Genomic DNA, 22,333 nt, shown 5'->3' on the forward strand with positions numbered 1-22,333 from the left:
TAGTTCATTGTCTTAATGATGAATAAATGTATTCAAAATTCGGGATGGTAGGGCCAACTTTTAGTTCTGAATGACCAACTAAAACGCAAAATAAAAAATCTCAAGAATTTTTCATCAGGGATGCTTTGATGAAATGGAACTATCTACTTTTAAAATTACTTTCTTATTCAATCTTAGATTTCAGTTTTAAAAGCACAATACATCCTTCAAAGTGGTCTTCAATTTGACAATATGTACATCTGCCATCAACCTTAATTCATAATCTGTTTGCTGATATTTTGTTTATCAGCATACCATTAACATCACTAATCTGTTTATAGATTTTGATCAGATGATTATTATGAATTCACAAAGTAGGGCACAGTGATTACTTCAGATTTAGCACGATCTTTAAATTTTTTAATATATTTTAAAGCCTCACAACTAAACAGTAGGTACCCATAGAGGATTACTGTTATTTTATTTAATATCCCATATAATGTTTACACAGGACCAATATAATTTTATAAATGTAGTGTACACTAAATTGTCCACGATTAGTGCACTCTAATTAACAATGAGTTTTTGTTATTCTTATAATAATTTGATTACACTTTATTAATGAAATTGTGTTTTCAGAAATATTTTAGTAACATTGAATAAACCTCTTTATTTGTGTGTTGTTAGGTCTAATCCAGAGTGTTACTGCAAAGTTAACCCCAAGAAATTCTCCCAGCGTAGATTCTACCTTTGCCAAAGTGCAATATTCCTACACAGATTTCTCCAAGGTGGACCACCGTATCAAGCTGCACCTCTGTCAGAACACTTTCAAGGACGATAATGAGGAGCTCTCATTTTTTGTTAGGGTATGTTTGTCTGCAGATGTACAATAGTAAGGTACTGAATGAGCAAGTAATATATTGTTTAGTAAGTGTATATTTCCATTGTGGATTTATTTTCTTATGATGATTATATCGGTAACCAAAATAATAAGCATTTCTAGTTTCGCACTTACGAAGTATGTCCAAAAAGTATCCGACCTTGACGTGTGGCATGAACTGACGTTACTTGGCGGCAACAGCAATCTGGTCCCCTTCAAAGTACTCCCCTCCACAAGCCACTACCTTATTCCAACGCTCATCCCACTTCCGGAAACACTCCTTAAATTCATTTTGCGGAATGGCTAACAGGTCCTTCGTCGCATTTTGTTTTATTTGTTCAACATCGTCAAATCTTTTTCCTTTCAAAGGAATTTTTCATTTCGGAAATAGCCAGAAGTCACAAGGAGCTATGTCAGGATTGTAGGGAGGCTGTCGTAGTTGGTTGATGTCGCATGTTTGACCAAAAAACGCTGAATAAGATTTGAGGAATGAGCTGGCGCGTTGTCGTGGTGCAGGATCCAGTCACGGCTTGTCCACAATTTAGGTTGTGTCCTTCGCACTGCACCTCGTAGCCGCCTTAGGACCTCAAGATAATACTCCTTATTCACTGTCTGGCCTCTTGGAGCATATTCGTGATGAACAACGCCATCCTGGTCAAAAAAACTGTCAGCATTGTCTTCACATTGCTTCGACTTTGTCTTGCTTTTTTCGGCCGTTGCTCTTTGCGAATTTCCCACTGTGAAGATTGAGCCTTTGTTTCAGGGTCGTAGCCATAAACCCATGACTCATCACCAGTAATAACTTTTTTAAATAGCCCTGGGTCACTTTTTATCAAATCCAGATTGTCCTGTGCGATTTCAAGTCTACAGTTCTTTTGGTCTTCTGTCAGCAGCCGAGGAACAAATTTTGCCGAAACACAGTTCATTTTTAAATCTTCGTGTAAAATGTTACAAACTGACAATTTTGGTATTCCTAAATCTTTAGTGTTTCGGGCCATTGAAGGCCTGCCAGATCAGTCATCACTCTCCACTGATATGCGGCCATTTTTAAACCGCCTAAACCACTCTTTTATTTGTGTATCGCCCATAGACACATCACCATAAACTTTCCGTATCATAGTAATCGTCTCTGATGCTGAATGGCCAAGTTTTTGGCAAATTTAATGCAAATGCGCTGCTCAACACGTTCAGTCATTTTGAAATGCGACGCACATACATGGCAGTACTGTACGGAACAGAGCGCTGTGACTCACTGAGTGACTGGATCGTATTCAATGCCTAATATGGGAAGGAGTAGGCTCGCCCCTCCCCTCCAATAACCGGTTCGAGCCGGTCGGTTACGCCGCGGCCGCCTACTGGTCGGCGGTTCGATACTTTTTGGACAGACCTCGTATACTTGGATTTATAAAAAAGAAGCTTTGTAAGGGCTTTGAGATGGCTGAAGAGATAAAAATGTGTGTTATCTTTGAGTGTTATTTGTCCATACCTTTTAATATTGTGTACCAAAAGTACATAAGTAGATTTCACAAAATCTAAAGTAGAATTCAGATGAAAGTTTTTTGGGTAAGATCTCACTTTTTTATTGTATTGAACTGGCAAAATATTTCTCCCAAAGTGGTAGTAAGAACACTGTACCGAACAAAAATTTTCAGTGCTCCGCAGACCTGACACAAACAACACAATATTATGTTTTAATAAGTAATAATATTGTAGGTTATGAGTGTAGTATAAGCATTTTGAAAATCATTTATTTTTATAGTGTAAGCACAAACTTACATTTTTTTATTTTTTATGCTTCAATAATAAACATGATTGCAAATTTTAAAACTTACTTTTTAGATGAAAATACTTTGGTAAATTAAATGCTCATTAAAATTTGTATACTATCTAAGTTTGAACCAGTAGGTTATATCTTAGAAAAATCAGCTTTTACTTTAGTACATGTACAAAACCAAAATATGATTTTAAGAATGATAAATTAATTATTTTGGTTTAAAAAATAAATTGGAATCAGGTTATGTGAATTTTTAGATGATGAGTAATGCAAATAAAAGTTTTTGAAATTTGAAAATGTCCAATAAAACCAGAAAGTTAAAAAATAAAAATAATAAACTAAAACAATATTAAAACATAATTATAAAATTGTTGAAATTCCAAGATAAAAATTTGTTGCAAGTGTTATATTTGAAATAAAAATAAATGGTAATAATACCATACAGTACGTTTATGTATAAAATAGCATTAACTATAAACCCCAAAATATTTTAACACTGCGAAATCTTTCATTGCATTTTAATCCTTCAAACCTTGAAAATGCAAGAACTCTCGATAAAATCGATTGCAACTCTTAAGTGGTTGTACTTTATCATTATAAATACGTAACTATGAATAATACTAATTATAAGTAGTGGACCTTAAGGAAATGTGAATTGTATTATATTATCAACTGTGAATGTAGAAATCCTAAAATTGTAAAAATGATTTAAATTGTGAACTTTGGATATTCTGTTAAGTTGATATTTTGATTGCAGGGGAACATTGTTGTACGTCCTAGAGAATCATTTCCAGGTTGTCTGGTTGTTTCCACTCATGCCATCTACATATTACAGATTGTTGGGCCTGAATTTGGGTGAGTACTAGCTATTGGTTTTGTAGTGGAGTGAGTATGTTCGGTTTAAAAGATTAATATGTTTTGCTTTTATTTATGTCAAAATACGAGTTCATTTTGTGCCATTGTGATATGATTTTCTCATTGTTTAATACCAAGTTTTTAAAGTACATTAAAACATCCCTGTGCTAAGATTTAAACAAACAATACAAGTAAAATTTTAATGTTTCATTTTAAAACTAGCAGCTTTTATTACCACTCAGAACTTACATCAGATAGAAATATTCTAGCTGCCTTACATTTGTTTTAACTTTCGGAAGGGACAATCTCTAAATGCATAATATGGTTTTGTTATGCAAGTCTGTAAAAACTCCTTGGCATTTAACCAAAAACATATTCGCCCATTTGTTTACTGAATAAAATAGCTGGTTTTAAAGGTGCTTGCCAAATTCCAAAAGAGTAAATTGATAAAAATATTTATACATTTGTTTTCAATGTTTAAACTCCCAAGGATATTTTTTGTTAATGCTATAGAACATTTTTAATTGTAAATTGTTTGTTATAAGATCAAACATAATTTTTTATCATTGAAAACTAAAGCTTTTTTTGTTTTATCATCCCAAAAATAAACATATATGCATCATTTTGTTATTGAACAATTTCTCTTTTTATTTGCAAATAAATAAAAAAGGCTGATTTCAAATTTCAAAATCCTTGCATGTCTTAGTAATTAAAAAACAACAATTAAACATAGTAATTACTACCTAGATATGTTTTATTTTAATCAAGATCGAATTAAAAAATATGTCTCAACCTTGACGCTATAAAAAAATCTAAAACCAGTTGTGCTTTGCTAGTGAAGTTTTTATCATATTATGTTTTACACTATTGAAACTTACATAACTGTACTTATGATAGAAAAATAAAACAATGTATCATATTGTCTGAAAGCTTAGGTTTTGAAGCAGTTTCTATGACATTTGCTAGTTTCTGGCAATTTTTTTTAAGAATTGTGAATGTCAGCTTTTTATTTTAATTAATATTTTAGGAGATTCAGACCCATTAAAAGTTATACATACTTACTCACAATTTAATGTAGAATACAATGATAGTAATAAAGTTTGAGAAATGTGTCGAAACTTCATAGTAATTCTACAGTTTTAGCAAAATGTTCATGTTTTTATTAAAAAACTAAAATAATTTTTTTCTGAGTATGTATGAGTAATAAAAACTTTTAATTTCAGTATTTGAGTCACATTTATGTTGTATTATCACCTACAACAAATTTTAACACTAGGTCATAACCACCCTGTACATTTATATATGCATATATATATATATATATATATATATATATATATATATATATATAAAGATCCACAAAATGTAAATGCTTAAGCACGTCACACCATTAATTAAAATTATTTGTTAGTAATTAGTAAGATTGTAATCTGTTTTGGTGTGTTGCAGTATATAGTTTTCTAATGTGGTGAAATAAAAATGTATAAAGTAGTGTAGTGAGGACTATAAATCGCAATAGAGGAATATTCATACACCCAAACTGAACAGAAAGATCCACAGTAATAAAAACATTACTCTGAAAATATACAATCATCTGACATCTTTTGTAGAATGAAAAAATAAGAAGTTGGCTTGTAACTGACACACAGTACAAATTAATAAATAAAATCTTGGTTGACATTTTAATCAAAAGATGTATGCATTCAACGGGTTTAGGCAAGGGTTCACTAGTTTGTGGAATTGTAATCACCAGCTTTAAACCAATTGTTTTATGACAACTTATAACTGCCTGGATTGAAATTCAGGGTCCTAAAAATAAAACAATACGTTTTGATTGTCTTTTTTTACAACTCAAATTGAAAACGTTTATACAATATTTTAAAATATTATTACTCTAAAATATAATATTGTTACTGTAAGACACATTGTGATTAATTAATTAAAGTTTTCATGTTTTGTGTGCAAACATTACTGTTTTCTTGTGTTTTATAGTGACTTCTTCGAAGCCCAGTCTCTTGTTATAAAGCGTGACAAACAATGTTTCAAGCTGAGCTTGACTAACACACGCTTAAGATTGCATGTTTGTATACCTGGTGATCATCTAGTTGTTAATTGTTATTGTGAGATCTCTAATGGTAATTTAGTCTGGCCTCTAAGTGTTTCTAATTTGACCACTTATTTATATTTGTTCTTTCAAAATAGGGAAAATGCGAGTGAATGGTTTGAACAGAAAGTATGCCACCATTGCAGTGACCTGTCAACGATATTTATGTTGCCGTGGCAACTTGGATTTGGTTTACGTCTGGGCTCTTTAGACTACCTTGTGTTACTTGGAGACCCTGTTTTCTCCTGTAACTTCATAAAATTCCTTAAACACAATTTAGATAAAGGTCAGTAAAGTCAAAATATTTAATTTACAGTTTAATATTAAATGAAAGTAATATCACATTAGGTATAAGGGCTACATCATACAGCTTGTGTAAATTCATTAAAAAAGATTAACCCCTTCTGTTACTCATAGTGCACTTGTCCCTCTAGCTGATTGTTATATTAATGTGACATGAAAAATACCATGTTGGCCATAAAGCTGTAAAAAGTTATTTTTTATGTGATAGTTTTCTTTGAAATCTCTCGTGTTTTTACAGAATTTAATAATTTTCCAGTAACAAATTTAATTTTATGTTAATTTTTATGTTTTAATTTTAACATATTTTACGTGGTATTTATAAAGGTTAGTCCAATCAAATCTGCCACTTTTTAAACAGCTGTTTCTCAGATTTTATATTTATAACTGTTAATTAGACAGTTAGACTGTTGATTGTTACAACAATTAAGAACACAGCTGATACAATTCCAGTTAATCCATCTACAATCTCTGCGTAATGAAAAGGAACTGTATGGTTTTGTGTCTTATGTTTTGGGATCTATATTTTTCAAATGAAAACTGTGATAAAAGTGTTAGTTAAATAGTGGTTCACTGTAATGATTTTGAACATTTATTTCCATAGTTGTTGTCACTAAAATTATTTAAATTGACGTATTTTTTTGTCTTTCATTCTATTACAATTGTAAACGTATGGTACTTCACAGTTGAAGTTGACAACTTTATTGATGTAGGTGAGAACATTCCGCAATACACGCTGGTGGAGGAGCCATCAACCCAGCCAGAGAGGCTGCTGGAACAAATGATCACCAGCTCTGTGCCCAACAACGATGGTCCAGTAGACTCTTCTGTGAGATATTTAGCCCTATGTAGCTCCGCCAGTACAGCAAAAGATAAAGGTAAATTTATACGACTGAGGGCTGTGCTTTAATTTGCCTTAGTTAACAATGATGGCTATAACTCCCTCTCATCACTTTGAGGAAGTAAGGTTCAGTAAGAAGGAGGTATTCAAACCAGAAGTTTCTGCTTGTAAAGGCTGATCAAGCAACTAAGGTTTATTTCCCTAAAGTAATTCAAAGTTAGCGAATTGGAATAATTGCTCTTTCTTCACGAAAATCATGTTGTTACCTGTGCAAAACGATGTCTGTGGTAACTATAAACAATTTTACCTTATTATTAATTAATTATAAACATTTTGCATGCAATAATTAAAAAGGTAACATTTAATTTTTATTAAAACAAAATCCTGGAAACAGCTAGGAGTGCCTGGAAGTTTGGGGATGTAGTGAACGAGGTCTCAGGACAACACACAGATAGGGACTGGTTCCTAGTTAAAAATTTCTGCAATAGGCAATTCTGCCCCACCTTCTGAGTTCAAAACTGTCAGTGAAGAGTCCAATAAATACTTCGTCCCTGTGGGATCACGATTGGCTGAGGCCTTTAATCCTGGATGGTCCCCTTAGGTGGAGGATGCTGACCATGCTGTGGATGGTATATTTTAATTGAGACTTGTCTCTCAACAGCAGCTCATCAATGTTGTGGCTTCCTTAAAGGCACGATCAGCTCCTGGCTGGGATTCAATACCCACTATACTGATCAAAAATAGTCTTAGTGAACTGTTTTAATCTCTCCTTCAAATAATGAAACTAAGTATTCGATCTGGAAAATTTTCTAGCGTTTTCAAAATTGCTGAAGTGATTCTTATACTTAAAAGTGGGCCACAATCAATATACAGCTTCAGACTGTTCTCCTTGCTAACTGCAGTAGATAAAATACTTGAGAAGTATGTCAAAATTCTACTTACAAGTTATTTAATTCAGTTAAGCGTAATTACAAATAAACAGTATGGTTTCCGTGAAGAAAAACTAACTGATGCCTCAGTAGATCTCACTAAATTGATTTCAGGTAAGGTTAAATAAAAAAAGTCATGTAATTGTTAAATTCTTAGATCTTGCTGACACATTTGATTCAGTTAACCCTTTTAACCCCAGACATTAAATCAAGTGATGTGCCAGAAATCCCAAGCCATTTTCAGACAAAATGTAAGGGTTTTGTAAAAAATTCATAACTCAGTTATTTTTTAAGATATTTAGGTAATTCTTTTTTTGTTTTACTTCTTTATACATGTAGCTTACAGAAATATACAAATAAAATTATTATTTTGAAAGTAATTTTTTTACATACATATACATATATAAAAAATAAATAAAAATGAAAAAATTTCAAGTTTGATCATAGAAACCATATAGATAAAAAAAATTTGACACAAAAATACCCATTTACTTTATGATATATTTAATCCTTAATTAAAGGAAACAAAAATTATAGGCCTACCTTATTTACAAGTGGAGTAACATCAATTTTTGTAAAGCCGTGTAAATTTTTCTTTTTGCCATTTCTGAGCAAGGCAATGTAACAAGACCTTTGAAATTCACAGTACTTAAAATAAACATAAAACCAAAGTTATTTCTGACACAATAACTAAAACTGTTCATAATCTAAATTTTTAAAAAGTTTTAAAACAATATTTACATCACTACAAAATGTTTTAGCACTCAAATCTTCGTCACTAATCACATCCACACCATTTGCAACTAGGTTACTAATTAGTGTATTTTCACTTACGGGAGACTTTGAACGAGTCTTTTACTCATTTTGAAATCAAACAAATAATAAACTAAACTTTAACTGCCGTACTTTACACTGCTTTAACCTAAAACTGTGAAGAAAACGGAATATTCACAACCACGTGATATACAGCTGTCTGCAATAAGCGTGAGCAGTCAGTCGAGACGAACTGCAATTGCTCAGTCACAGACTGACAAAATATGAAGTCAAACCATTATAAACTAATATATTTCGATGCAAAATATCTTTGTGCACAAGTCTGTGAAATTTCAAAGCATTTGGTGAAATAGGTGGCCAGTAAAGTAATAAAAAGTGCACGTCCGCACTATACGGACGTCGGGGTTAAAAGGGTTAATAGAGAAAAATGTATACCAAAATTGTAAATAATTGTAGTAAAAAATAACTTGTTTCAAAAGCTATTTTAATTAATAATTGGCTACAACTGGTCTCCATAAGTGACCTACTCTGTTTATTATAGAGTGGTTCAAGGTACTACTCGTGGAAATATCTCTAGGAAACTCTCTTCTTAATATTTATATATATAATATTTCTAAAATACAGTTAACAGGTAAACTGTTTTTATTTTCCAACAATACGGCCATGGTGTCAATGGGATGCTTATGATCAGGCATCCCGGGATCGTATGAAAATTAAGAACTGGTTAGACTATAGTGTCTTTAAGCACCAAAAAACATTAAACATCTGCCAAGTTTTAATATGAACAAACCAGGGCCGAGGATGCTTAGAATGCACTTCTATAGTGATCCTAGTGCAGACGCCTGTACTTGCGGGATTTTTGAATTACTTGTGGATCATTTTAAGTATGTAGGCATAATTATTGATCTGGGTTGAACGTGTTCAATATGTTTAACGATCTATAAGATTGTTGATTTATGGATTTATGCAACTTACTTGGTTGTTGTTGGTGGATAACTGCAGAGCTGTGTGCTTCTCATATTTGCAGTCAGTTTTAGAGTATGGCTTCCTGGCATGGGGAGGCGTCTTCTCCATCACTCTGGAGCCACTTGATGTCACGCAGAGTACAATTATGAATATTACTCTTAAGGAAAATAGACGATACCCAACCAGAATGTTATTTAATGATTTTCTTGTAATCAATATAAGACTACTTTATATCAAATCAGTCTTAATCTTCATTTGTAATAACACATTTACCATTTGTCAAGAAACTAACCATCATTATTTCATTAGAAACAAATAGCATTTTGCCTTGACCATTCCTAGACAGATAAAAAATATGTAGAAGTCAGTAATTCTTTGTATATAGCTCGTTATCTATACATAACCATGTCGCAAGTGCTGGAGGCAGAGGGTGGCAGTGTCACTGTGTACAAGCGAAGGATGAGTGAATGGCTGCTTCATGTGTGCTGAGCTGCTGCAGAGACACTTATACAATCACTGTACAATTTAGGGAGCCCTTTATCACTCGTATGAGGCGACAAGCGATACTAGATCTTTAAGCGCACTGATTAATGACCCCACTAACAAATACTTATTGATTTAGAAAAGAGGACATTAGGCTTAGTACTTTTATGATTGCACGACAAACAAACCAATTCTTAGATAGCTATTAACCCTTTAAGGACCGGACCCTAAAATAGATGTTGCCCAATACTGTAATACCTGCTGTGTGGACTAGCTCCAAAAACTGTTCAGTTGTCAGTCATGCTTTTTTGAAGTGGTTTAAGAGAAAAATCATAACAAATGTATTTATTGGCATATGATTATGTATTTGGTGTCAAAATGTACATTTTAAATTAGCCTAAGTATATAAAACTCCAAATCGTCTTATGTGACCCTCCTTTTTTGCATTTATAATAAAATAAAAATAATATAACAAAATTATTTAATAATTTTTTAGTTTACAGTGTTTTACTGAAAAAACCAAAGAGTTTTTAACCGTGGGAAACCAATTTATTTTACAGGGAATATTGTTTTCTACATGTGTACCAAATTTTAACTTATTTGAAATACAAATAATACAATTAAACGAAATTTATCACTTTGCTACAAAAGCAATAAAAATGTTGTTATTCGGAAATATCAGTACAGCATCGAAAATATTAAAAATAATTTGTTATACAAATTCTTATTTTATTTTACAATATAGTGAAGATCAAAATAGGCATAAGTCAATAAAATGTACTGTTTACAATGGCATAAAGTAAAAAATATATACACTATGTACAAAAAATTTTCTCGGTACTTTGGGATTATACCGACCACCCTAGTATGAGGAACACAAAATATAAATTTATAGAAACAAACATTATAGAACGAAAAAAACAACTCTTTAATTATAAAATTACAAACTTACAATGATTATCAATTGTTAATGGGTTTTCTGTGACGCCCAGAATGCAGCAATATCAAGGATGAGTGAGTGTAGTGAATTTCCGCCTTCAGCCGCAACTGCCGACCGCCACATGTATTCAGCTAGGTATTAGTCAAGATGGTGTCGTGCTGTTCCTTTTGTTTTTTATTACGTCATTTAGCTGAACCCCACATTCGCTCAACCTGTTGAGTATTAGCACCGGTTTCCGGGTCGCGGCATACCAGCTGAACGGGCGGCGAGACTCTGCAGTCACGTTATCTACTAGACCGCTCGACTTTGACCTCTGTCTGAGGATGGGGAGGGGTTTGCGATAAGACAATTCTTGTTTTATATTGACGAAATATTGTTCTACGCCAATCTAGTAATCAGTAGAAGCAAAATGTCAAATAACGATTCATGTCTGGGTGTGGTCGGTATAATCCCAAAATTCCCAATTTTCACTCGGAGCACTATTTACACACGTATGCCAAAGCAAAGAGAATGACAGCCCTCTTTGCACCAACTGCAAATCTGGATTTTTTTCTTGATTGCTTGTACTTTTGACCAGATCATGAAGGTTGTAGAATAGGGTTTATAGGTGGGATCTGCGTCCGAGTCGTCATCAAATGGAGTTGAAGAATCAGACAAATCTAGCTCCCTATCTATTTCCCTATCAAGTTCACTTGTTCTCAAGTTCTCATAAGCTATTTTCATCACAATTCAGTCAAAAAAAATTCGTACGAAAGCAAACATTACTACATCGAAAACACAGAACAACAAACGGACAGAACATAGACATCTAGACAGCTGGCATATTGCCGTGGCGGCGAGGCGAGCCACTACGCAGTACGCAGTGATCAGCTGACAGCGCTTATTGTATTGCTGCTGTGTAATATTTTGTAGTTCATTCAAAACAATATTTTTAATATCCTTAATACTTTTAACAAAGTGTATATGGTTTAAAGTATATAATAAAATTATATTTTAAATGCTAACATTATTATATTACTTATTAAAAATACCGAAATTCCGGCGTCCAGAAATCGACCGCCTGGTCCTTTTAGCGTGATTCACGAACGTCCAGAAATCGACCGTTTGGTCTTTTTAGCATACTTATCAGACGTCCAAAAATCGACCGCTTGGGGTCCAAAGGGTTAATAAGTTAATTTACAAATTCATTGTATATATTATTCCATTTTTCGTTTCATAGCAGATACGTTAATCCGGGTATTCCTCTGTATTGCAGTATGTGTATAATAACGTTAAACACAGTTAGTCTACTTAGACTAAGGATTATCATAATATTGTTTTAGTATACCTATTATGTTTAGTAGAAACTTAGGATTATATAAATATAATGGTATTTCAAGTTTTGAATTTATAATTAACCCTTTTAGTGCCGCGACCTTGAACGCCTTCCTGGCTGTAAAGTGCCAGGCCAATCTGAGCAAAAATGTAAGAATAAGAATAAGAAGAATAAGAATATGTTTTATTGTCGTTCAGGCTTACAAAAGCATTGACAAAGTTATTTATATTGAGCAGTATTGCCACGTCACTAAATACCTACTTAAATAAATAATATAAGGATATTTAAAGTTACAACAAATAAGTCAATAAATAAAAAACAGTTAAAAAATGTATTACTTAATAAAATCTTAACAACTTAATCTCTATGAAAACTAGAGACCAAAATAACAATAGAAAAAATATAAGTTATACATACATAAATTTATTTATTATGTATAACTAATATTAATAAAATTAGACAAACACTTATTATAAAACGTTAATAAATAATTAAGTACAGTTGCACAGTATAAAAATAAATTCTTAGTTTAAAAATTGATCACAGACAGTAAAAAAAATTCATTTAAAGAATAAAAGGGATTGTTGAGTAACCACTTATAAAATTTGTGTTTAAATATCGTTACTGAATTTTCATTTATAAGGTGAATAACCTTATTGTACACTTTAATAGACAATACAATGTGACTAGATAAAGATTTGCTTAGTCTGTGATACTCAATTACTGCCTTATTCTTGTTACGAGTATTGTGGTCATGAATTTCATTTGTAAATTTTAACAAGTCATGATTCTTCAAAATGAAAGTAATCAAATCAAATATATATAAGTTTATAATTATTGTTTGCACTTCTAATTTAGTGAACAAAGGTCTACAGTGAGCTTTTGTTTCTGATTTTGTTATTACTCTAATTGCTTTTTTTTGAAGAATTAAAATTTCATCGATCCTAGAACAGTTGCCAAATAAAATTAAACCATATCAAAAAACTGATTGAAAATAAGCATAATAAGCTGTTTTCAGATAGTGACTTGGTACACAACTTGTTAATTGTTTTAAAAGATATATAACTCTTGATAATTTTGAGGATATATAATCTATATGAGCCTGCCAACTTAACTTATTATCAATGTAGATTCCTATAAATTTAATCCTGGAAACCCTATCCTTGTCAATATTATTGCTGTCCATAGTTCTTAACGTAAATAACATCTTTTGAGTTTTATTTTCATTGAGCAAAAATCCATTTGTTCTAAACCAAGAAGCAGCATCTGTTATAGTGGCTTGAGATAGTAAATTAAGTTCATTCACATTATTGGCAGTATTTAGGAATGTAGTATCATCAACATATAAAAATGATTTTGTGTTTAATGAGTTTGGCAAATCATTAATGCTAATTAAAAATAAGAGTGGTCCCAACACACCACTCTTTATGTAAGTGTTTGGTTAAAATTATAAAAAATCCATTTTTTGTGATAGACTCATAGAATTTTTTTTGTTGTGTTCTATGATAAATGTTGCATAACTGTGTTTGTTAGTTATTGTAAAAAAACTTGTACTAAATATTTATAATCTTAAACAAAAATAAAAAATTTTTTTTACTTCAAGTCCAAAAATGATAACTGTAGAATTTTTATTGATTAAAACAAATAATACATTTGCAAAGTAAATCTAAAACTGAACAAAATCAGTACATAATATATTATTTTCAACCAAAAAAAAATTTTTTTTTGGAAAACAAAAATACCTTACAACGCGAATCATAGCCTATAGGCCTAGCTAGGTTAGGTCGCCTATACCTCTTTCTTGGTAAGATATTGCAAACACCACTAGGACCTGCTGTAGGCCTAGGTGACATATCAATATCATAGTCTACATCTACATCTAGAGTGGGATTTTCAACCAAGATACTACTTACAGGCAGGCGTACCATCATACCTTACACTTTGGTCAGCAACCGACGTTTCCATTGTAGTTTCCAACTCCCCACCACTTCCAACTTCTTCTAAAAGGGCTCTCAATAAACCAGAGTCATCACAATTAACTTTATTTCGTTCCATTTCGAAATAAAAATAAACGAAACTAAGGTTCAAACTCACAGCACAAACAGAACTCAACGCCACTCAACGGCAATGTAAACTAAGAACCAATTCGAATTCGACTATGTATACAATGAATAGATCGATATAAAATCGATATTGAACATCAAACATCGATCGATCCGAATACTCGGTTATCTTAAGAAGACGTCTGCATCGATATTAGCCAGTTATTACAATATCAGAGTACTAAAATAAATCAAATACTAATCGTCACGCTCCGTGACGACGGCATTTTTCGCACCGATACCTGTCGTCACGGAGCGTGACTCGCGGCACTAAAAGGGTTAATCTGCATGTCATTACTCTTTTATGTTTTATAATAAAAACAATTTTATATACTTTTCCAAAAGACTCATTCCAGAGAAATTTTGACAGCCAGTTACAGAGCTAAAGACCTAAATATGTGCTAGTATTTTCCGTTTATTAGATGAATGCAGGTCACCTAGTTGACAAATCATTTGAGAATAAGGGAGTGGATCAAACTTTTTAAATGAGTTTGTAACGAAAGTAATGATTTGACTTTGAGCGTAGTTGATATAAGCTAATTTGTTTTGGCGAATCACAAGTCCAAATAGTAACATTTTGAACTACAAAAACGTTTCAGAGGAAGTGCTGAAGCTGTCAATTCTACCACTGCTTGTCACTACCACAGATCTGCTACTGATCCAGCCTCAGTTCTCATGGCTATCTCCCAACGCAGAGCCGGCCAAGCCTGTGTGTGCCGCTCACCAGAAATTGGCCAATATCATCGATGTTGTGAGTACCTATTTTACCTGTATTGTCTCTTCCACGCAGACACCTGGCATTTTACATTTTATTATTGATATGTGTATTGCAAACCCCTAGTTGTCATCAGAATATACTGTAGCTTTCATCAGAATATAACATCACTTTCATTAATAAATTTTATTACAAATAGAAGGAGGCACACATAGATGTACGGTGACAACTAGTATAATTATTAGCATACCTTTTCTCGTTTATAATGTCTAATGTATGGATAAATAACATTCAACAATCAAACGTTTTTGTCCCCTCTGCCAGGATGTGTCCGGACCTGAGCTGAAAATCCACTACCTGATTGAGGCCGAGAACCAGGAGGAGGTGTGGACCTTGGTGTTCTCAAGTACGGATGTGGTCAATACGGTTCTTGAGAGCATCCGAGGACCCTGGGAGCAACTATTCTCGGTCCCATTGCTGTCCTCAGAGAAACATTAATGTTCCACATCAAAGCCACCCTGTGATTCTAGAGTAGTCTGTTACTGCTACATATTTTTACCAACTAACAAATTATTATGTATTTTTATTACTGACTTGTATTTATATAACTTGTGTTCAAATGTGTTATAATCAAAATAGAGAGATTCTTTAATTTTTCGAAACTATAGTGTAGTAGAATGGTTGTTAATTACAATTTAGCTTGTGAGTGTTCGGAGAGACAGAAATTATTTTTCAGTTCATAAGTTAATCTCTTAGTTAAAATTTTTTAAATTTGTATTGGACATCTTAGTGTGATTTACAATTGTATTACTTTAACAATTTTGCAATATTCAAAATTTTCAGGCAATAATTTTGTATTATGTTTATTGTTGTTTTAAAAAAAATGTACGTATCTTACAAATGTGGTAAAATTAAATTGTTTATTAAAGAAATCCAACTCTTCATTTTATGTTGTTTGTTAATTTTATTTACTAAATATGCTAAAATCTATGTAGCCATATATGTGAATTTGATTGTTGGAAATAAATTCTCTGTAGAGTTAAAATTTCTTAGTTATTTATTATAGAATTTGCTGTTTATTTAGTTTATGTTTTTACTGTATTCTTTAAAAAACTCAGTTATAAAATTGACTGAAATGTAATGAAATTGAGTATTTATTGATTCTCTCTATAAGGATCTTTAGTTATAGGCAATACTTTCCAAGTATGTTTTAAATTTTAAATCGTATTTAATAATGGTTTTAATACATATTTATTGTTTAAACATTTAAGCTCGAATTCATCATATCACTGCTATATCAATTCAAAACTGAACTTGCACATTCATATTGAATTACGAGGGCACAAAAACTTACAGTATATATGGAATATTTGCTTTTCATAATACGGCTTAAAATAAATACATGCACTAAAACTTAGAGCTTTCATCGTAGAACAATTGAATAGTTAAAATAGTGCATCATATATTTAAAAAAAATTTAATTAATCACAGTGTGTGTGACAAATACATACACAATATTTACTAAATATCATTAATTTAGGTTTCTTTTATTGTTATTATGATTTGTTTTAGTGAATTTAAAACATTTACTGTTAAAGAGATATCTTTGACACAAACATTTAAAATAATTTGGGTTTATGAGGATTGCTGTTTATAGTGCCAACATATGGAGAGAACTATATTTTATGACATAACAAGTGGTTATTTCTATTTTCTATTCTGATCATACTGCATGAACATCCTCAAAATGAGCTAGTCATAAACTAATATACGTTTAGCAACTGTTGTTTTAATCGTATTGCTGCATTACTAGATAAAAAAATTTCTCAATAATGAATACCAATCAAGTCATCACATATAATATTGTTTTATTATACCTCAATAAATGATTATGGCATCCAAACTTTTTTTAATTAATTTCTAGAAAACTTATGTCAAAATCATTCCTATCAACGCACCAGCAATTGTTTTAATAGTAAATTTTTGAGTCAGATATAACTTAAAACATTTGGTTTTTTGTAACAATGCTTTTCCTTACTTAAGTTTATTTTAGTGATATTTTTTTAATAGGTTAGTGTTATATGATGCGTTGGATTTGTAAAAAGCCTTGAAAGTGATATATATTTCCTTCTTACTTGTAGGAAGGTTTACAGAAATTATTTGTCGTAGTGGAATTATTTAGTCACTAAATAGATAAAATATGTATATAATTTATTATTATTTTCTAGTAATAAATAATGTATATCTATGAATCACATAGATGCTCACATGTGGAGATGTGCACATACCAGAAAAACAGGATGGATGATCTGAAATTATATTTTAGTAGTTGAAGACATTTGCCATTTTTAATTTATTAGTGTTATAAGAACTGGAACATGACATTTCGAGAACTGGTATATACTCTCTTTTCACATTTTAAATTGCCCATGTTTTAGGGTGCTGAACTTGTATCATCATAACAGAAAAATTATGTGTCAAACCCATCTTGTGATAGTAAATAATAACAAGAGATAAAACCAAAATGTAAACTGCACAACAAATCACGCACAGCAAAAAGGAATTGAGCATTTAGTCTTAGACATAGTGTATAGGTAACCCAGCAACAAAAGATAAAAACAGAAAGATGAGGTGGACTGGGAAGAAAGGTGACCGGCATTAGCATTTTTTGTGTTACTTATATCAAGGTCATGTTGTGTCCAGATTTTCTTGAGTGAGGTTTCTTGGCTGTTATAATTTGATTAGGCTTCTTACTTAGTTCTGTTAAACTCCTTATGGTATGTGATGTTATCCCACTTGTGATGATTTTAACATCAACTGTGTTGAGCCATTTAAAACTTTTCTTCAAACGCTTCCGTAGTGTTCTTTGTTTGCAGTTTGTTGTTGAAGATGGATGGTGTGAAATGATAATAAGATTTAGGACATTTGCTACCATTTTATGTTAAAGAAATAGAACACTACGTTTCTGGGATTGAAATTTACTCTCTTCCTCTGGTATCAAAAACCTTAAGACATAAAGTTAAATAAAGAATAGAAAGTGTGGTGAATAACTCATCATGTACTAAATAAATTTGAGAATATACCGTACAATAAAAGCAAGTGTATACCGGACGAGTACATTAACAGCGTAAATTCCAGACTGGTCACGTGATGTAACTGCACAGAATCAACAGCACTACATATACACATTTCGCATGTGTGTGTATGAATTTTATTGGAAAGTTTGTTTCAAAGTTACATTTATTTTTAGGTTCCCTAGCTAATAATTTCTTTAATATTGGTAACCAAAGTGGCCTAACTTCAACTCAAGGTTCGCTTAGCTGTTCATCTGCTAATTTTATGTAAGAAGCCACAATGAGTTTATGTTTGAAAAGTTATCCTCATGGTTGACTTAATCCTATTTGTGATTTGTGATATACTAATAATGTTGAAAAATTTTGGACTCTTCCAAAAGCCGTATTTTATATTGTCTTTATGTTCTTTAACTCTCAGTTGTAGTATAACCTTTTTCTTCACTTATGTATTCCCTATTACAAGAACATTTTAAATTGTAAACACAGTTTTTTGAGTCTTACATGCTGTTTTTTGGTTTGGTTTTTAAGAACTCAGTTGTGGTTTAAAAAACATTTCTAATATTGTATTTTCTGCCTGCTCTTCTAATCTTTTCCAATAATTCTAATGCAAAAGGAATTGATATGTATGTAAATCTTTTCTTCGTTTTTATTTCCTGACTTTGGGTGTTTCCTATTATTTATTTTACTCTTATTTATAACAGATTGAGAGTATCTATTTTGTTAAATTTTCATTATTTTGTTAGATGACTCCTTCTTTGACTGATGGTTTGATTGAAAATTAGATACTGACCTTAGTTTTTCTTACAATAAACTATTGCCCTAAAGCTGTCCCTATCCCTTACTACCCTATGTACACATCCGGAAAGAGGAGTTTATTTTGGACTTTTACCTCCATGTTTAGGTAAATAGAGGGAGACATTTATGTGGGACACAAATGTATTAGGGTTTTTATTAATACCTGAAGAAGTGGATAGATTGAAATTCTCGAAACGTAGTATTCTGTTTTGTAACATATACATTAGCAAATGTCCAAAGTCCTATTATCTTTCCTCTTGGATTATCTTCCATTATTGTGATTTAACATTTAGTGATTTTTTTTAAATCTTTCTGTTAAAGTAAATTTAATTTTTGTTCTACAAATGTTCTCCATACACTAAATATTAAGAGTAGTACTATAAAGCCTTAGCAGACGAGCTGGTTAAATAACATCTTAAAATCAACAAATAGCAATAAAAATTTCAGAGTAAACAGTCTTTTAGAAAATTCATTTGGTTATTCTACTTTTTACTGTAATGTGTCCCTAAGAAATTCATCTTGGTTTGGGTGTTTTTGAATGACAATTATTGTATATCTTGAATGTTGTATTTAAGTTAAGCCTTTTGGCTTTGCTGCAATTTCTTGCAAATTTTACTATCAATTTTTTTTAATATTTAAATTTAACTCGTGCCTATGTATTCTCTATCACTAGTGCATTTTGCTATGCATATTTATTACTGCTTTAAAATAAAAAGCATAATCCACCGTAATGATGAAAAAATGGCAATTAGGTATTGAATGAAATAACATGTATGTAAAATACGTGGTAAATGTAAAATATGCATAATTCTCAAAAAATATGTGTAAGTGTCCCTCTAATTTTTCAGTAACAAAATAAATGTCTATTTTTTTAAATGGGTGACATACACAGAATAATAATCAAAGACAGATGAAAAAAGTTATCAATTCTTTCAAGAGATGTTACTAACTGAAAATAACATGCACCAGACCTCTTCTTGACTTTACACATGTTATCAAATCTTCCTTTAAAATGCACAAGTTTGACCACGATACGAGCGGTAAGCGGTGGTAGAGCAGTAGTGGCCACAATACAAGCAGTGTTTTTGAGTTTAATTTATATTCAGTCATCAAAATGGAGTCTCCAGGTCAAGTTGTCCAACCTTTTGTTTTTAATAAAAACAGAATTGGGATAAGAAATATGTTAGATAGGTTGCACAGGCCTAAAATGTACTGAGTTCACTCTATAAATTGACACAATGTTTTTCTCGCTGACTGTCAACATCTGTTTGCTGGTTTGATAAGAGATGCAACCCAGTTTTTTGAGTACACTAGAATATCAGTTGAAACTTTTTACTAGACCTACACATTAATCAAGATGTCTTATTGTACCTTTTGGAGGAGAGAAGATGGGTTTACGGCAGCAAGTAAATCCAGAGGAGAGTCTAGTTTGCGTCTGACATGATGCACAGTAATTACAGAATGAACTGAGTGGCAGGAGAAAATTAATGTCTGAAGTTGGTGAATCAGTTGCACTGTGTGGTACTGCCCTGCCAAATCTGTCATGGCCAGTGTCAGGTGTTCTCCATAAGCACAATACAAAAATCAAACTTTGCATTGCTGTTCTGCCACTTACCACTCATATTGTGGCCAAATGCTAAGTTATTCATGCAACTTGTCAAGTATTCCAAATAGTGTGCACTCAAAACAAAAAGTTCAATTCATAAACTATCATCTTGGCTTTTTTTGAAAATCAGAAAAAGTATTAAATAAAATATGACCGCTCAGGAAAAGCAATAATAAAACTTTGTTCATTACATTTTTAATAAAGTTTATTCTTTTATGAAGAAGACTTAAACAATTTCATTATTTCTGTTTACACTAAATTCTACATTTGATATGTTTGTTGATAGTTTATTAACTGAGATTGAACTTGTTGCAATGTTTGTTGTGTGTAAAATTATTGATTATTTAACATATTCTAGATATTTAACATGAGTACTTTAGTCTTAACTCTAAAACGTCGAAGAAAATTTGGCATGGATACAGTCAACTTGCATTTAAAGATTTTTTTAAATTAAGTTTTTACCAAAGTTTAATAATCCAAATTATATTTTTTTGATAAGAGCTGTACTGGTACTGGCAGCCAAATTTTACATGTGGACATACCATACGCACATATTGGCATGTGCTAGAGACCACCAGAGAAAATGATGGTAAAAGAATTGCACTGATTATTGGTTTATTTTTGGCACATCATGCTTTCCAGTTTGTTTTCTGATATTAAGTAAGCTTTCCCCAAGTCTTATTAATACAGTGAGTTTTATATCACGGATGTTTAAATACTAATGAGATCTTTCCTCCTTAGTGGCCGCAAAAAATACAATGCCAGAAAATAACATAAGAATAGAGTATAACATGATTAATTTAAATTGTAAGTTAATTACTTTAAACAGAATATTTTATAGAAAAGAAAGGATTAACTCCAATCCCTCCACTCAAAAAGTAACCATAAAAAATTCAAAGTACTGTGTGGATATGTAAGTTCAATATACTTTGATAACAAGGTTCAATTTGAATTTCAGGTATTTTTTTTTAATCTAAGGCTTACTTTTTAAGAATTTTGTCTTTGCTGAATTTATAAGATTTATAGTAGACCTTTCTGTTTATCTGATTTCGTAGTATATGTCCAACAACTAGAGTCGAATCACATGTGGAAAGATACACTATTAATTGGTATATTAACAATCTTTTTACAATTAATTTTCCTAGGTATCTTAGAAAGGATACTTAAAGTAGTAAAATCATAATAGTGCCTTGCGTGCTATTTTATTTTGCACATAATATACTATAATAGTATCCAAAATTTATGTGAGAGTAAGTTGAGGTTTTCCATCTCTATTTTTTCTAGTAAAGTGAATTCAAAAGAAATACAAACTAAAAGGCAACCCACATCTTCCTGGGCTGTCTTGCTGCTGAGAAAGCTTAGTTTTGGAGACCATATTTCTGATTGCTTGAATGGTAAGTAGTGATAAATTGATTGGCTAGAATTATTGCAAGATGATTGACTTTGACAAAATTGTACAGAAAAGAAAGTCAGGTAACAAATACTGTACGAAAACGTATATTAAAAGGAAGACATGAGAAATCAAGAGCCAATAAGAGATAGGCGAGCTCCATTGTTGTGGAAGGTAAAATGCCACTTGTTGAGTTTCAATTAACCTTAGGAGTGAGAGTAAGTTGTGTAATATCGTTAGTAAAAAAGTTCACAAGTATATTCTGTAATTAAGAAGAGGTTAAATATAAATATTTATTTTCATACTTTAAGAATTAGCATTTGTAAATAATGTATTGTCTCTATTGTTTTCACTCATTTCCATATTACAGAATTAATTAGTAAGATTTATTTTTATGAGTATTATTGTAGATACATTGCTTTTTTTAGAATTGTTCTTATTCTTAAGAGCTGTCTTCATGGTTTTTAATCTTCTCAAATAAGAAATTAAAACAATTTTTATTTGCATAAAA

General features: G+C 31.5%; 1 protein-coding gene across 4 annotated transcripts in view; it reads left to right on the top strand.

The window, feature by feature from the left end:
- LOC124369820 (serine/threonine-protein kinase 11-interacting protein) overlaps positions 1-22,333 on the top strand; it is an 89,003-nt gene extending 66,670 nt beyond the window's left edge. For all 4 annotated transcript variants that reach the window (XM_046827935.1, XM_046827938.1, XM_046827939.1 and 1 more), the window contains 6 exons: positions 667-845; positions 3,391-3,488; positions 5,691-5,878; positions 6,606-6,770; positions 14,842-14,993; positions 15,282-22,333. In XM_046827935.1, coding sequence (XP_046683891.1) covers positions 667-845; positions 3,391-3,488; positions 5,691-5,878; positions 6,606-6,770; positions 14,842-14,993; positions 15,282-15,455 — 956 coding nt within the window. In that variant the 3' untranslated portion in view covers positions 15,456-22,333. The remainder of the gene's footprint in view (positions 1-666; positions 846-3,390; positions 3,489-5,690; positions 5,879-6,605; positions 6,771-14,841; positions 14,994-15,281) is intronic.

The sequence above is a fragment of the Homalodisca vitripennis genome, chromosome X (assembly GCF_021130785.1).
Source record: "Homalodisca vitripennis isolate AUS2020 chromosome X, UT_GWSS_2.1, whole genome shotgun sequence".
Lineage (NCBI taxonomy): Eukaryota > Metazoa > Arthropoda > Insecta > Hemiptera > Cicadellidae > Homalodisca > Homalodisca vitripennis.